We start from the raw sequence: 18,235 nt of genomic DNA, 5'->3' as shown, positions 1-18,235 counted from the left end.
ATGTGGCTCATTAATCTTTATGTAGCTCTTGATTACAAACTAATAATGAATGGAGCAAAACCCCAATAGTTAAAACTTTTAGAAGAAATCAAGAATTCTGACTTTGAGTTTGACAAATTGCATTTGATACAGCATTGTGAGCCTGAGTCATGGAGAAGAACATTTATACAGTGAGCCTGGGAAAAAGTTAAGCTTCTTTCCAACACAGAATAAAGAATAAAAGACAAGTAAAGACTAAAAGAAACTACTTATACCCCTATAATCTAGTGGTGTATATATGAACAATATGCCATCTGTTTAAACTCAAGATAAAAAAAAAGCAACACAAACTTGTAGTAAAAGCCAGAAATATAGAAAGGGGCTACTGGGTGTGTGTGCGTTGTGTAGGAGGGGATAAAGGCCCCAAGAAGAGCAGATGGCAGAGCACAGGTGGTATGAAATTGAAAGGGAATATTGGGAGAGGGATGGGAAGACAGGACAGAGGGAAGGGTGGGGAAGACAGAAAATGGAACATGTATGAAAAGCTATATAGAAATATTTTACATGCTCACTTGAAAATAAAAAAAAAAATGTTTGAACAGAGGTGCCTACTTGGGGTCTGAGAGGAAGAAGAAGAAGGATCAGTGCTCCTCCCAGAAAGCAAGGGTTACTAAACACACCTCCCAATGTCAAGCATGGAATACTTTCTACAAGTTGTTGATCAAGGAGGTCTAAGTGGACCCTAAGCAATGCAGGTCATCGCCATTGCTCTTAGTAGCCCAATAGAATGCAATAGGAAGACTCTATTGCTGAAGACACATGTTTTGGTCACAGAATGTGGAGAGAGACAAAGCTGGAAGTTTCTCCCCTGCTGGTAAACTTTTCTAATGCTAGAAGATGTTATACAAGCTGCTAGCAGAGAGAAGTCAGTCTCCTGGAGCTGTGAACTCTGAAGAAATAATGACAGGTCTGTCAAGATGTGCCCATTGGCACAATAGCGCTAGACAGCTAAGGGAGTAAGCAATTGCTTTCTGATTGGATTTAAGGCTGCCCCAGAAGAAATAACTCATAATCAATACATAGCAAGACCATTCGGGTTCACTGTAGGGGAGAATCTACCACTATTGCTGTGTAAGTAGGCACGGTGTCAAACTGACTTCTATGAACTGGCCTTCACAACTGCAGGTTAGTGCAGTTCTTATGTCTTGCTGGGCAACACTGTTTTTTTTTTTTTCCTTTTTCTTTTTCTGCAGAGGATGGTACTTAACGCAGGGATTCACAACGGCTCAAAGTGCAGAGAAGAGATGGAGGAGTTCTATACCCTGAACAGGCCAATTATGCCAACCTCTCCATCCCAAGTCTCTCGTAGAAGAGAGGACAGCCAACTCTGTAAGAGCCATTTGGGGGACAGTATACTGTGCAATAGTGTCTTCTGGAAATTACCTCACTGGTGACATTGCCCATGATTCAGTAAATCTCGAACACTCATGAAGGCAACCGTGTTTAAACTCAGTGTGTCACACACATGATGAAGACATGAAAGCAGGAAGTGAGTTGGCTTGGAAGAAGTGTTTCAGCAGTAGGAGGGGAGGACTAGACAGGGTAACTGGTGACAAGAACAGAAATTCATTATATACGTGTATAAAATTCTCAAAGAATAAAAAAACAAACTAATTTTAAGAAAGAAGAGACTGTTTGAGAAGAGGCAACCAATATGGCACCAGAGACATAAAAATGAAGGGGGTGCTGGATGGCTGTGTCACACGCCTTTAATTCCAGCACTTGGGAGGCAGAGTTAGGTGGAACTCTTATGAGTTCGAGGCCAGTCTGTTGTACAGAGCAAGTTACAGGTCAGTCAAGGTTGTTACACAGAGAGACCCTGTCTCGAAAAACAAAAAGAAAAAGAAAAAAAAAAATAAAAAAACAAAGTGAAGACGGTGAATACTACCAACATACACTTGAAGCATGTCCAAATACTTTCTATATAGTATATAGTAATAAAGATGGATGTAATGCTTAAACAGATTCTTCATCAAATAATCACACAAAGTCATTATTGTGTTAAGAAAATGCAAAATATAATTACAATGCAATAACAAAGCACACCTATCAATAGTAAAAAATTGCTGCAGTGTTTACATCTGTCATTTGTTCAGTCATGGACAGATCAAGGCCTTTATTGTTCTGGGATGTAGAGAAATGTCAACCTCTAGGCTGGATATCCCCTTCAGATATCCATCATAGAGGGCACCAATCCACTGCTTGTTCAGCTCCTCTCAGTGGTACAAACGCAAGCTGTGCTTTTTCTTACTTCTGTAGTGAACATCTTGGTCACTTCCTCAGAATGTGACAGATAACTCACTGAGGAACCACTAACTGATCTAAGTCGTCAAGTCACCTTTCTTCCAAAAGTGAAAATACCTCCTTTATAAACCAGACACAATTAATTTGTGCTAGAAATGATTATTTAGAAAGGAGCTCAACCACAGAGGCGTTATGTCTGGTCCTTCACCTGCCTGTCTGTGATTCTTGTCTCTAGCACAGGGGCTGAGGTTTGACTGTAATTCTCTTGAGAGATATCACAATAAAGATTGAAGAAGGATAGAGGTATTTTTATGTGTGTTATTTTTCAGTTTCAGGAAAACTGGAGCACACTCTAAAATAACACAAATGAGTGGTCTCCTGTGTACAGTGAGCTGAGTTAGACAGATGAAATGTAACAGAATCCACATTTTATTTTGCAGCAAATGGTATAAAGCCAATATCTAAAACAGCAGTCACCATGCACTGGCTATTTCAATAAAATTGGATATTAAACTTTTCTTTCAAATTGGGGAAAATACCTATGATTATGATTTCACTGGCAGATCTCTGCGGCTTTCTGAATTCAGAAACTGCACTGGCACTTAAAAAAAAGCCTCAAATGTAAATTTTGTTTGTCTAAATTAAGAAAAGGCTTGAAGTTATTTTTATCAATTTAACTGTGTGATTATTTATTAAAACCATTATAATGATTAATTACACAATCAACATTTAAAATCTATTCCTCACCTTGTATAAACTAGACAATTGGGGAGGTATTTGAATTTCTTTGTTCTAATAATATGTATGGGATTTCAGCTAATCATGCTAACTTTGGCTTAAAGAATCACTAAGGTTCCTAAATAATAAGGAGGAATTAATTACAAACAATAAAGAAAAGGAGGAAAACAGAACAGTAGCCCGAATAGCACATTAGCCTTTCTAAGCTAATGCACCCCTCAGTCTGCTGCTTGGCTATGCCATAGTGCAGTTTCTCTCTCATCAAGACTAAAAACAAAGCTTACACAGCCTCTGATAACTCCCTAGAGAGTCTACTTTGATGCTCAAGAAATGCAAACAAAAGAAACATTTGAAGAAAAAGACAAGTATAAAAGCTAATTTACGCTTGAGAAATTACAGTTTCCACAGAGTAATCAATTCTAAGAGGCTACTTTACCTTAGTACTTAAATGTATTTGAAATTAGCATCTACTATTTCCACACTGCATTTAGATAAACAGAACAAGCACACTTAATAGCACTTTTAGGCTGGGTGATGGTGGTATACACCTTTAATCCCAGCACTTGAGGGGCAGAGGCATGTGGATCTCAATGAGTTTGAGGTTAGCCTGGTCTACAAAGCAAGATCTAGGACATCTTGAAAAATAAAACATATATATATATATATATATATATATATATATATATATATAATTTTCATACATTGGATATGAACACTTCTACTTTAAGAAATATTACAGCCTATGAGTCCACCTCAGGTAGATGTCTGGTCTTAGAACTTGTATTTTTTAAATCTTCTAGAGAGGTGCTTATTTTTTGTTATCGTTGTTTTGTTTTTGTGTTTTTTTTGGGGAAAGGGAGGGCTTTTTCAAGAATTGTTTTATATCAATATTTATTTTTTTAGTTAAAAATTACATGTATGGGTGTTTTGCATGTATGTATATATGTATGTATGTATGTGCTCCACATGCATGCAGCATCTGCAGAGTCTACAAAGGGCACTGGATCCTGCAGGACTAGCATTGCAGACAGTGTGAGCTGCCATGTGGGTGCTTGGACTTGAACCTGAGTCCTCTGGAACAGCAACCAGTGTTCGTAAGGGCTGAGCCTACTCTCTAACCCCTCTATCAGTATTTCTAAAACTAAAAACTTACCGTGATAGAATTTTCAAAATACATCTGTACACAAGAATATCATTTAACAAACTCAACAGTTACCTAAGAATGTAACTCATTCACAAATAGACAGCGAGTACCTTACATGATTCAAATAATGAAATTACTGTGGAAATGACAAGAAAGTAAAATGTGTATCACATATAAAATTATTTCAGCTTTCTAAATCAGGAGATTATAATTATCCTATACTTTGATCCATAAAGCATTTTCAAATGTATTCACCATCTCAGTCAGTCATGTTTGCTATGAGGAACACACTATGTAGTCACAGAAGCAAATCCTGATGCTCACCGTTCTTTTGTCCACCTCATAGGACATTTTTACGTGTGTATCTGTATACTTTATTCATAAGCAGCCCATCCCTGCCCTGCCATATTCCACTTCTCCCTCTCACCAGACCCCCTTCTCCTTCAAATACTCCTGCTTTGCTTTCCTATCACAAGTGTGTATGTGCGACTCTTTATCCTACACAGGACAAAATTCTGCAGTGTCTATCCTCCTTCATGACCCTTATTCTGCCCACCAGATCCCAAGGCTGTATAAAAATCTGTCAGTAGAGTGTACACAACCGCCCCTGTCTGCTCAAGGAATCCAGTGGAACCTTAAGTGAGTTTCTCCGGGAAGAACAATTACATCAAAGAGCTATTGGCAGTAATCTGCGTAAGGAGAGAATACACATTTTCTCAATGGTTTTCACCATTCAGTTACTTTTGAACATACTAGTCAAGTGTGAAACTACTGGGACAGGCACCAAGACAAAATTGACAAAAATAATGACACAGAATGCTGCCTTTTACTTTTCACATTCATTGATGGCAGAATGCTCCAGGCCCAGCACCATTGCTAGTTTCTTGAGTGATACTAGAATTTGGAAATAAAATTCATATGCACTATCAGTTTCTAGTTAAGAAATATATTCATACATATTCAAGAGTATGTGTTTATACATTCCCTTAATTTACGTTTTCAGTTTCTTTCCATGAAAAATACAAATTAGGCCTATAAGTAATATATCAATAGCACCTACTAACAATCATTGAATAACCTTTTTATTATAGGTCTTCCAATAACCAAGGCTTATGGTATAGAATAATTTAGTAATGTCATAAGAGTTGCTAAGTTAGTACAGAAAAGTTTTATGCACCTGGCCTAGTTTTCTTAAAAAACCTAAGAGTCTGTATTACCATGGGATATTGATCAAAAGCAAGATATTTTAAAACAGTCCATCACTACAACTAAACTACAGAGGCTATGGATTTGAGCTGTTTTTCAATTAGTACTATTTCAGCTTCAAGAGCTAATCCAACATACTGAATTGCATTTATAGTTCCTGTCTTTTTAGTCTTCTTTTGTCAGCGTCATTTTTTCATAACCTTGAGAATCCTGAAGAATCCTGGCCAGTCTTTCTTTGCCTCACAACTTTCTCATGTGTGGGTTGGGCTTATGTTGGGGCTTGAGGAGAGAATGGCCTGGATATTCAGCATGACCTTCCTTCAGTCCTGTGCGAGTGAGATACAGAAGTACTGGTAGCACGGTGGCCAGCCTTCCAGTCAGATGAGAGTGCTCTTACCTATTTATTTGTCTGAGTGACTCAGAGTTGAGTCTTTTCCCTTAAATCTTTTAAGGGAATTTATTTTTATATTTTTAATACTATTAATTGTGTTTAGCATAACTTCTATTCCACATGGGGATCCCTTTGATACAACAGGTTGGGGTGTGTGTGTGTAAGAGCTAGTATGCATACCTAAAAGTACATTGTACATAATGTAGAGCTCCTTAGATTTATATGAAATATATAATTCATTAACCCAGTCTTTTTGTTCATACAGAACTGGCCCATCACTCTAAAAGTGTCCCAGGCATCTCTTTAGAGCCAACCACTTCCCAATTAGCCTCTACCAAGCACTTAGGCTTCAATCCTTACAGATTTTTGTATTTTTTTCCCCTAGAATAAGTAGAATCATACACTTCATCATCCTGTGGGATTTAAGTTTTATCTACATCTTTGCATGGATTAACAAATTGTTTTGATTTTTTAGCACAAAAGATTATTTCAATGCATGGATGTACTACAGCTCATCAATCCACCTGTATAGCATATACTGCTTTTGTGAGAATGTGAAATGCATAAGCCTTGGGTACATGCCTAAGAGTAAAGCATGGAGGTCATATGATATGCTTATGTTTAATATATAAGACACAACAAGTTCTTCAAAAGTGACTTCCCAATGTTGCATAACTTCCATTAAAACATGAGTTTCTGTTCTAGATTTTTGTCAGCATTTGTTATGATCACCTTTTCTGTATTCTAGCATTATAGTAGATGTACAGTGGTATTATGTGGTATAAAACTATTCTCTATCACTGTTGCTTATTTTTGAAGTTAAATAATGTACACAATTATAAGCAAACTTTTCATGTATAAAAACAAGCTTTTCTAGCTGGGCAGAGGGGCATATGTCTTGAATCTCAGCACTTGGGAGACAGGCAGATCTCTGAGAATTTGAGTTCCAGGACAGCTAGGGCTACACAGAGAAAGCCTGTTTCCAAAAATCAAACCAAACAACAACAGAACAAGCTTTTCTTAGGTATATTTTTTAATAATTTAGACAACAGATTTCACATCATGTAAGGTCTTGCTCTTTGAACTGAAATGAGTTTTCTAAAAAACTAGATAAGTGTATAGGTGGTATCAGCTCTGTCCTGCTTGATAAAGATGGCCTTCCATTTGCATGTGTCATGTGTGCTCAGAATGCGACACATCTGAAGACCTCAAGTCTAAAGCAGGAATGAGACATAGATATTTGAAAAGAAAGCAAGCAAGCCAGATTTGAAGAAAGATGGACAGTAGCAAGAAGGTTTTCACGTACAGGAGGAGGACATGGAAGCAGAGGTCAGCTCATGAGCAGGGTTTCTTTAGATTGGGTACCAAGACTGACAATTAAAATGCACTACAGCCCCCAAGCCCCAGGTTGTGATTCTTCATATCTACAGCAGGCTGTGATTACCAGTATCTTGAACTAATATCTAGGTGCTGATGATTCGGTGGCTCCAGGGCCACTGAGAAGCCTTGCCAGGCTACACTCAGTTGGCTTTTTCCTCCAATAAACAGAGAGACACTAAGTGATTTTTAAGGACAGAATGATGGAATGTTTCTGATGTTTTAATAAATTGTAATAGCTGAAATGTAAAAGCTGAACTAAAGGGGCCATGGTGGCAATTGGAAAAAGATTCTTTTTTTTTGTCCCAAGACATTATTTTTTTATTAGTTCTAATTAGAAACAAGCCTGCTTCACATGTAATCCCTTCTCCCTCTCCCTCCCCTCCTCCCACCCCACCAGCCCCCCTCTATGGAAAAGGATTATTAACAGAGGCATGTGTGATAAATATGGTACCTTGAATTAGCAGAGATGCTAAGGGGGAAGCATAATCAGGAAAATTCTAGAGGAAGTAGACAGAACTGTAGTGATGCATTGTGTATGAGCTAATAAAGCTTGCCTTGAGATCAGAATGCAAAGCTAGCCACAGCCATAGAAACTGGGCAGTGGTGGCACACACCTTTAAGCCCAGGACTCAGGAGACAGAGGCAGATGGATCTCTGTGAGTTCAAGGCCACCATGGCCTACATGAGAGTGAATCAATGTAAAAGAGAAACAGAGCTCATGCCTTTAATCCCATAGAGAGAATATAAGGAGCTCAGTACAGTCTTAGGCAGCAGTTTGAGATTTGATGAGGAGCAGTGTAGTCTGGAGATTCAATCTGAGGTTCGGTGGATTGCCCCTTTGGTCTGAGCATTGACAGAGGTGAGAACTCTCAGTGGTTGGCTACCTTGCTTTTCTGGTCTTTGGCTTGAACCCCAACATCAGTCTCTGGGTCTATATTATTTGTGCTACACAGAACTTGCAAATAGGAGGAGGGAAGGAGAAACAGAGGGACTTGTTTCCATACAAGGTCTGTATGGAATACTTATTTATGATGGTGTGAATCCTATACTCTCTTGGGATGCAGTTTCAGCATGCAAATCTGAAGCTCCAAAGAAAGAAAATAACTTTAGAAGTCAATAACACACAAATAATATCTGAAATCTTCAAACCTACTTAGATCATTAAAATAGACCAGTGGTTTTGCAACATGGATGGATGATTTCATAAGGGCCTCTGGGGGCATCTGGCAATGTCTTGAGACATTTCTGATTATTGTGCTCTGGCATTTATTTTTTAGGGGACAGAGATGACATTAAATATCATAAAATGAACAGAGCAACATCAACATCCAATACTAAGTATTTGCCCAAAATATTACAATACTAAAGTTGAGAAACTGACAGAAAAAATTATCTTGTTTTTGAAGGATGTACAAGGGCTGTCTCAGATTTACAATTGTATAGGAAAATATATTCCTTATGCATTCAATTAAAAATTAATTAAATATGTCATTTAATCATCTAAAATAAGCTAAAGTATCCAAAGAATTACTTATAAAATTAGGTTTCAAAGAGCTGCTGTTTAATACCGAAAAATAGTTATAATATGGAGATAAGGTAAATTAATACAATTATAGATTAAGTGAACAACTCTGATTCATAATGTCCGTAAGATCAGATGTACTCTCTGGGGATCTTCTGTTACATAATGCTACAGGCACCTTCACTAAATGGATAAATGTGTGACTATATGATTACATGAAGAAAAAGCTCAGTTTAGCTGTGCTACGCATGTACTGAAATCAAAGAAGTAATCTGGAACATGAGTATGCAAAAACTCCAACAGTGTAGACGAGGTAGAAGAGGAACTAAAGTGAATAAAAACATGAGGCTTCGAGGGAAAATCTTCCAAACACAGAATGCTGCTAGTATCCTTCTATATCTATAATTACAAAAGTCATCCATAACTCAAAAAAAATGAGTAAACACAGGTTTATGCTCTCGAAAGTATCTGCGGTGGCTATTTTCAGATCTGGGTTCATATAGCAAAACACAGCCTCAGTCCTCAAACTATATCTACTTTATTAGACAGCAAACAACCTTCCACACTGGGCTGTGAAGTGTTTGTAGGGTAAAAGAGCAAACCAAAGAAACACACCCTGGCCCTGATATCAGAGCCAGTGAAAGAAATCCACCCTGGCCATGAATACAGAGCCAGTGCCCTGAATACAGAGCCAATGAAAGAAACACACTTTGGCCCTAAAACCAGAACCAAAGAAACACATCCTAATCCTAAAACCAGAGTCAAAGAAACATACTTTTGTCCTGGAACCAGAGCCAGTGAAAGAAATATACCCTGGCACTGAAACTAGAGTCAAAAATGGTTAGTGAAAGAAACACATTTTGGCCCTGAAATCAGAGGCAAGTCTGCCCCTGACCTACCAACTGTGAGCAGGAAAATGAACCATTCCTCAAGCAAAAATCTAGCCAATCTGAGCTTGTCCAAGCTCAATGGTATCGAAATCTGACCAATTCCCTCCCTGAAAAATCTTCTCCCTGGAGAAACTCTGCCCCTAAGAAGTCCTGTATAAGCCCCGTGCTTTTTCATCTGGCAGCTGTCCTTCTCCACCCTGGAAGAGGCAGAGACTGACATTTCACCAGGAGGGACAAGTGGGCTGGTGTGAATGACATTCAGCAGCCAGAGGAGATGGAGCTGGTGACTCTGAGCTCATGAATCCACACATATAACAATATATTCTAATTTATACAGAGTTATGCTTAGTAGATTATATCTGTAATGTGGATTTTTGGAAAATTACAAATAAGAAGTCATATATATTCCCCCCATCTCCATTTGTTAACTTATTCTGTGTGTGCCTCTGGTATGTGTACGCATGTGTGTGCATGGTGGCAACAGCATGCGATGGTGTGTCTACCGAGGTTTTATGACCAGGTATGCTTCACATGGAAATCCACCATATGGACTATAGGGATTAAACTCAGGTCATGGTGCTGGGCTACAGGTACTTTCACCCTGTGAGCCATCTTGGTAGTCAGATGTTAAATACTTTATGAACACAAGTTTCATCTGAGAAATACTGGTCCATGCTCTTCTGAATCATGCGAGTGCCTGATACCCTAGACAGTCAGAAATGAGAACAACTCACCCTGCCCAGTTCCTTGTCTTCCAGGGCCAGGACTCCTGTGCTTTCTGTGAAGAGTTTCACTTTGACCACAGGCCGCGGGTGGGTAGTGCTGAAATCTCCTTGAGTTCCCCATCTGCAAGGAAGTAAGAAAGGTTGTCTTTAACATGCAGTATTAATGTATCCCCTAGATAGGCATGTCTCTATAAAAGCTGCATTAAGCAATGGAGAATCTTTTATGACTCGAGGAGATTTCCATCTTTGCTTTGGTTTCTGACAGATGGCACCATCAAAAGGAAAATAACAGTAAGCTTTATAGCTTGTAATGGTTATTCAGCTGCTCAAAAATTAGCATTCTGATCTACAAAATATGGGATGCTATATGAATTTAGGATGAGAAAATGCATTATAGCATCTAGTATCTAGTAAAATCGATTATTTTATTAATTATAATGAACAATGCAACAGCGTTTTTATGAATGGGAAGACTGCTATGGTGTCTCTGTAGGAGACAGCTTTGCAGAAAGCTGTTCTTACATACCATGGGACTTTACCCACCTTTGGAAAGTCTTTACTAAATACAATCTATCTTTAATTCTTTAAAAACAAGGAAAATTTTCTTGGAATATTTATTTACATGACTTTTTTATGCTATCTTTCAAAAAGAATGAAATATGCTTAATAAAATTTTGAACAATCTGCAGCTAATTTCCCAATACATTCTCCTAGGGATGGAAATAAGTCTGTTGACATCTGGCTTTTCAAATCATCATAACAAAATAACATGTTTTCTTGGCTTATCTTTTAATTAATATGATCTTATCTTTATCACACACCAATTCATTTGAGCTTATTGATAAACTCAACTGGCACACATCTGACATTAAAACATCTTATCAGTGTTTTCTTGAAATTCTGAGACATAACAGGTACAGAGACTTGGCACATCATGAACAAAACACCAATGAACAAAATGCTGCAAAAGAGAGAAAAAATTAAGGGTTTAACAAAATACAGATTCAGGTTAAAAATAAAACACTAAACAATGCCAATTTCTTATATTATGTCAAAAACAATCAATTTATCACTTTCATGAAGATGAATATGCTTATTTTAGAAATCTTATTCAGAAAGTTAACTCTCAAAAACAAGTATGTTAAAGATTTAATAAATGTTATGCATCTGTCTTCTATCATACCATTAAAAACACTGCAAAAACATGTCCAATAGTAAAGAAATCAGCATATATATGAAAACTATTCTCTTGAGACTAAAGTCATAGGCCAAAGGGAAGGGTTCAAACAGGGTAGAAATGTTGGCTAATTTCTGTTTTAGACTTCTATAAAAAGGACATTAAGTTCTTGTTTTTATTTATAATTTTTTTGCCAGTTGACTGAATTCGGTTGGTCTGTGGTAGAGCAAAGGCAAAAAAGAATAAAATAAAATTAGAGTCAAAATGAGAGGAAAGGAATTCTTGGTGTATTATGTAGAAGTGAAGTCTTGAGTTTGGCTTGTAAGTCTGGTTGGAAAGTTTGGAAAATATCCCTATAACATATCTTCTCAATTCTTTATCAGATAGTTACAAATTCAAGGCTACCCTTGGATAATTTTACTATAACTAGAATCAGAGATTTCTAATAGTCTTATGGGCCCTAAATATTCTTGCAGATAATTTACTCATCTTTTAAACAAATTCCTGTTAATAACATTTCTTTAGATTTCTGTGTTTTATGTGAAGAACCTGTAGAAGCCAAATTAGAAAAGAGCTAGCAGGAGATGGATGGCTTAGGGAAGTTGAGCTAGAAGAATGTAGGCAATACGAAAATAGAGAAGGGAATTCTGGGAGCTGAAAGGTTCAGCAGGGATGGGGTGGTGGGACAGAGGAGATCAGGGAGCAGTGAGAGATTAACCAAAGTGAAAGAGCTATGGGAACCATACTGAAACCTACTGCTCTAAAAGCTGATTAAAGTATGTAAGTTAAAGACTATAACTGGAAGGCAGTTATTCTGCATAGCTGAATAATACTGCTCTTTGCACCAGGAATGGGGCACCTCTATAAAACTTGTCGGTCATGGAAACCTAGAAGTTCCCAGAATAATACAGATTATTGCCTTTTTCTCTTGGTTGCCCACCAGGACCAGATGGACAAGACCCTATTGCCAAAGACACCATATACCTTGCTTGAAAGATATATGTAAACCAAGCCAAAACTCATCTGGAAGCTTCTCCCTGCCTGCTAGCTTTGTAGTGCCCTATGTGATTGTAGTTCTGCACTTTTGGTAGACTGTCTTTAGCAGATATAAAAGTATCCATTTTTTAACAGATGCATACAAATAAATTAGTGTGAATATATATATATATGTTCATATATATAATATATATAAATCCTATATATAATCATGGAAATGCATATATGGTACACAAAGGATATGCACACAATATAATACACACACATATAACATCAAATACATGATACATATATATATATATATGAGATATATAATATGTATACACAAACAATCACAAGATGCATAATGTTTTGATCAACAGTAGGCTGCAAACAGGATGATGATGTCATGTAGTCTGGAAATGCATCAGCTACATGGAGTTTGGTTTAGTATTACTACATGATGCTTGCATAGCAGAATTGGTCATTATTTTCAAAATGTATCCACCATATGATATCACACATACATGCACACACGTGCACACATACAGGTATATGTTGATCTTATTTCAATGTATCCACCATATTAACACACACACACACACACACACACACACACACACACACTGATCTTATTTCAATACCATGATTATTTTTCATTATTTTCAAGATGTATCTACCCTATTATGTCACACACACACACACATAGGCACACACACGCACAGTTATATGTTGATCATATTTCAATACCATGATTATCTTTCATACATGAAAACTACAGAAATATTACTAGGCTAGGAATGCTGATGAGGGAGAGGATCTCAGGGAGTCAGAAGAGGGACCTAATCAATACATTTCAGAATAAGCATTGATTCATGTAAACACAAAGTGATACAACATGTAAAAAGGAATTATTAATCTAGAGCATAGAACCTGGTTTGAGTGATCTATACCCCAAAACACTATGGTAATTGTTAGAGCCTGGGAGGCAATAAATCATTATATTATAGGTCCCTGTAGTAATGTAGAACAATAATCTACACAAGTGATTTCTGAGTAAGGAAAAGGTAATACTAAAGGCCAGTTTATGAAAGAGGGAAGCGAAAATAATGTGCTTGCAGGCTGGGAGAAGCTGGGAGCAAGAATACTAAGAATTCTGATGATGGCAGATTTCCTTAACAAAATGTGCAGTTCTAAGGTCGTTGATTCGGCTCCGGCAGTCAAAGTGTTGCCACACAAGCCTGAGGGCCTGAGTTCAACCTTGAAACCCACATCACAGTGTAAGAGAGAACAATTCCTGAAAGCTGTCCTCTGGTCTCAACATACGTGCCATGGCAAGCATCATCCTCTTACACATAAAATAAGACAAAAAGCCCTTGGAATGTGGGTGCCAGCTAGGAGGCCAAGACAGTCTATGGGACCTCTAACAGTGGAGCCAGTGTTTATCCCTAGAGCACAAATGGACTTTGGGAGCCCATTCCCTATGGAGGGATACGATTGCAGCCCAGATACAGGAAGGAGGGCCTGGACCCTCCCCCAAATGATGGACTGACTTTGACAGCCCCCCATGGAGGGCCTCACTATAGGGCTAGGGAATGGGGGGATGGATATATAAATAAGAGTGCTTCTAAAATAAATTTAAAAAACCCAAAAATACTAACAATGTACATATTTAAAGAGGGGGAAATAGGATGGAAGAATTCCATAGTACTTCTTAATGCTAACACCTCACTATTTAAGCATAGATTGATACCATCTTCTATGAAAAATAAGAACAAGGGACCAAAGAGGTGGCTCTGTAGTAAGGACACTGATTGCCTTTCCAGAGGATCCAGGTTTGATTCCCAACACCCAAATTGCAGCTCACAACTACAATTTCAGAGGATCTGATGCTTTCTTATGGCCTCTGCAGTACCAGGCCCTCTTGTAGTGCAGATATATTTGCAAACAAAACAGTCATACTCATAAAATGGAATATTAAAAATGTAAGAAGAAAGGAACATATGTATAACCAGAAAATACTTATGATTCTAGAATAATGAATGAATTAAAATCCCACATGTTCCACATCCCCTTGAAAAAGGCTTAGGAAGAGCTGAGAAGGTAGTAAGTCTTCCTTCAGTGTTCACCAACACATTTCCCTATTTCCTACATAACTGAAATGTTCTAACACTTTCAGCAATTACTACCAATTACTAACTTCCTACCACTTTCTCAGTATTAAGTAATAAAAGAATATATTACGCTTGCTATCAATTTACTTGACTCAAAATACACTGCCCTTCTGTACTTGTATAGATACATTACTTATGAGGATTCAGACTTCCAGTGTAAATCTTCAAAAGAATTAAATATGTACAAAGCACCTTTACGAAGACAGCAGGACTTCCTGACGATGAAAACACAGGTTGGTTCACACACAAACTGAAATAACTAACATTAATTATGTATTGACTACTAAATAAAGTATACTGGAATTTCTATCTGGAGCCAAGATACATGTTGCTTTTTTATTCAGTATTTATACTGCCAAATAATTAAATCTACTATACTATCCTATATAACTACTATAAATCTACTATACTATCCCATATATCGAGCACATTGAATGGCTACTATTATAGAGTGGTTATGTAAAATATGCAGCAACACAATGCCAACAATCAAAGCCCCTAGCCTCTTGGAGCATATAGGCTAGGAGCATACAGATGATAAATAGCTTGTTGACTATATATTGGAACATACATTTCTTATCATCCCTGCCTTTTGATATTAAGAGCTGGCTATTTCCTACTACCTCCAAATATCTGCAGAACTAATTTCTACCTGGAATCTGAAAAATCCTCAAACACTGCTAACCTCTGTGTTTGAAGTATGTTCAAAAATCATAAGCAGTAAAATGGTTGCATTGGAGCCATCCAAATTTCCTAATTCAAATTCATGTTATGAATATATATAATAAATTCACAATTAAGAAACTAAGTGCCAGCCAAACTATGTTCTAAATATTTATGTTTATAGCTGTAAATTAGTGGTGGTCTCTGCATTGGTCCGAGAAGCCTCCTCTATCCGTGGGCAGTAGTTAACGCAGAGATCCATAACTGCTCAAAGTGTTAAGAGTGAGTGACTGCTGTCAGCCTTGAACAAGACTTCTGATCACTCCCTCCAAGGCCCAGTGAACATCACTTTAAAAAGTGGGGATGGTAGAAGGGCTATAGGATGCAAAGGAGTTTCTTTCAATGCTTTTTCTCAGAGATGGCATGGACAGTGCCATCAGGACCACTCTGTAGCTATGGCTACAGGCACAAGAACAAAAAATGAGGTGTGAACGTGTATGAATCGGGAAGAAAAAGACAGGATCTCTGCAGAAGTAGAAGTGAGGGGAATGGGAGTGGATATGCTCACAGTGCATTGCGAATGTCCGATATTGCAAAAACCAAAAATAAATTGACATTATTTAAAAAGGGAAAGGAAGGAAAAAAAAAGCTCAGTATTTAAAGGTGTGTGCATCATCGAACACCCCAGGCCTGTAAGCTGCACTAAAGAATCTCATGAAATGGCCCTACCCACTGTTTTCTATTTACCTTCTGTTTGTGCCTTTTAAAACAACTAGTCTAAAAATACTAGACTGCCAGTTCAGTCGTTTTGATTATGAACCTTATCATTTCGACAGCCTTCCTTTATTAGAAATTATATGAGCACTGACCTGTATTCTTTTTGGAGGTTTTAAAATTTCAAGCTGTCTGTAATATAACTGTGATATGAAAAGGAAGTTTAAATTTGATTGCTCAATATCATTTGGTTAAAAGGTTAAACATGTTTGTAGGCTGGAGAGATGACTCATGGGTTAAGAGGAGTTTTCTAAATGTAACCAGCGTGGGTCTTCATAGACTCATACATTTGAAACCTTGGGCCCCAGATGGTGGAACTGTTTGGGAAGGATTAGATAGCCTTGTTAGAGGAAGCATGTCACAGGAGGTGGGCTTTGAGGTTTCAAAAGGCTTGTGCCATTTCCTACTCTCTCTCTCTCTCTCTCTCTCTCTCTCTCTCTCTCTCTCTCTCTCTCTCTCTTTCTGCCTCCTACTACTCTATACATACAACTGTGCCCTTGAGCTATATAGCTACTATCAGGCAGGTACCCTTCTCTGACATTAAACAAGTGTGTTTTCCTGTCCTAGGTCTGTTTATGTCTGTTGATTAGTCACTGTCCTTTTTATGGTAGGCCCAAATACTAAAAAGCCACTGGGAATGTGATATGTAAAATACCAGTTACATTTATAAAACTTGACAAATTGAAAAAGTACTCCTGCATTCACAACTTCATTAATACAAATAAAAAGCATCAATACTTTAACTGAATCATGTAATAACCTCTAAGAATTTGGAATTAAGTTTAATGAAAATTGCCAATCTGAAAATTATGAGCAGAAATTAAACAATAAATCACACAAAGTGTTTATAAATAATGATAAACACAATGCTTTTATACAAAATTAAATATAGGTATTTTAAAGCATGCCATCTGTTGTGCTTTGGATAGAAATCTTCCCCAAATGTTTACTATTGAAAGCTTGGCTCCAGTTGGTGGCTCTAGTGAGAGCCACCAGTTGGGGTCATTAGGGTGCTAACTTCTTTGAGTTGATCTATTTTGAGTCCGCACTGAATGGGATATTAAGATACAGGACATGGTTGGAGGAGGAAGGGCACTGGGGACATTTCTCATAGCCCAGATTCCTCTCCACTTCCCAGCAGCCAGGAACTGGGTAGCTCTGCTCTACTCTGCCTTCACTGCCATGCTTCTCTGCCCCACACAAAATCACAAGCCGAATTTAACCCTTTCCTCTTTTAAAAAGTAGCTCAGGTGTTTTGTCAAAGCCATGAAAACTGTCTAGCATAGGATGCTCGATTAACCCAAGTAATTAAGGCAGTTTTATGAAAATATGTAAGAAAGAGGACACTTACAGAAGGGAAGTTTTTGATAGATAAAAAAAATTAAATACTTCTAAGTTATTTCATGAGTCCAAGGCATATTGAAATTTTCTCTGACACTGACACACTTGAGCCAAAGATTAAAGAAAAATGGTAGAATAATTAAGTTTCACTAGGACCTGGCTGCCCATTCTGTGCATTGTTTTTTAATGTAATTTTAACATCTTTATCTGGTAAATATACTAATAAGTTATTATTAAGGTTATAACAGATTCCATTCATAAGGCTCTGTTAACCAATTTTCTGATGATGGATCTTATGTTTCTTTCCAGTTTAAATATTATAAGCAAGTCTGTTACAGATGCCTTATATGCTATATCAACTATTTCTGCACAATATTAGAAAGCAGAAGAGACAAGGATGGGACTCTTAGGGAGACTAAATTTTAAACTACTTGCAAGTAAAAAAGGTTACCCTAAGAAAAATTGCTTGACTTATACAAAACTTCCTGTAGTTGAAACGACTAAAACCGACTTGGCTTGGAAAAAATTCCATGATGAAACCTAATTCTTTATACACTACTAACTTTTAACTCAAAATCTACCTGTATAATTTTTTCTGTGTTTTTGCTTGCTTGTTTGTTTTTTCAAGACAGGGTTTCTCTGTGGCTTTGGAGGCTGTCCTGGAACTAGCTCTTGTAGACCAGGCTGGTCTCGAACTCACAGAGATCTGCCAGCCTCTGCCTCCCGAGTGCTGGGATTAAAGGTGTGCAACACCACTTCCCGGCTCCTATATAAAATTTTAAGCTATTTTGCTTAATTACATATTTTCCTCAGCTTATTAGTTCTTTCAGAAAATTAATACAATGTATTTTG

The 18,235-nt window shown here is 37.4% G+C and overlaps 1 protein-coding gene across 17 annotated transcripts in view; it reads right to left on the bottom strand.

The window, feature by feature from the left end:
* Positions 1-18,235, bottom strand: part of Cadps2 (calcium dependent secretion activator 2) — a 514,674-nt gene that overhangs the window by 239,997 nt on the left and 256,442 nt on the right. For all 17 annotated transcript variants that reach the window (XM_035451763.1, XM_027389980.2, XM_027389983.2 and 14 more), the window contains exon 7: positions 10,289-10,400. In XM_035451763.1, the coding sequence (XP_035307654.1) occupies positions 10,289-10,400 (112 nt within the window). The remainder of the gene's footprint in view (positions 1-10,288; positions 10,401-18,235) is intronic.

The sequence above is a fragment of the Cricetulus griseus genome, assembly GCF_003668045.3.
Source record: "Cricetulus griseus strain 17A/GY chromosome 1 unlocalized genomic scaffold, alternate assembly CriGri-PICRH-1.0 chr1_0, whole genome shotgun sequence".
Classification (NCBI taxonomy): Eukaryota; Metazoa; Chordata; class Mammalia; order Rodentia; family Cricetidae; genus Cricetulus; species Cricetulus griseus.
This window is presented reverse-complemented; position numbering and strand designations above follow the sequence as displayed.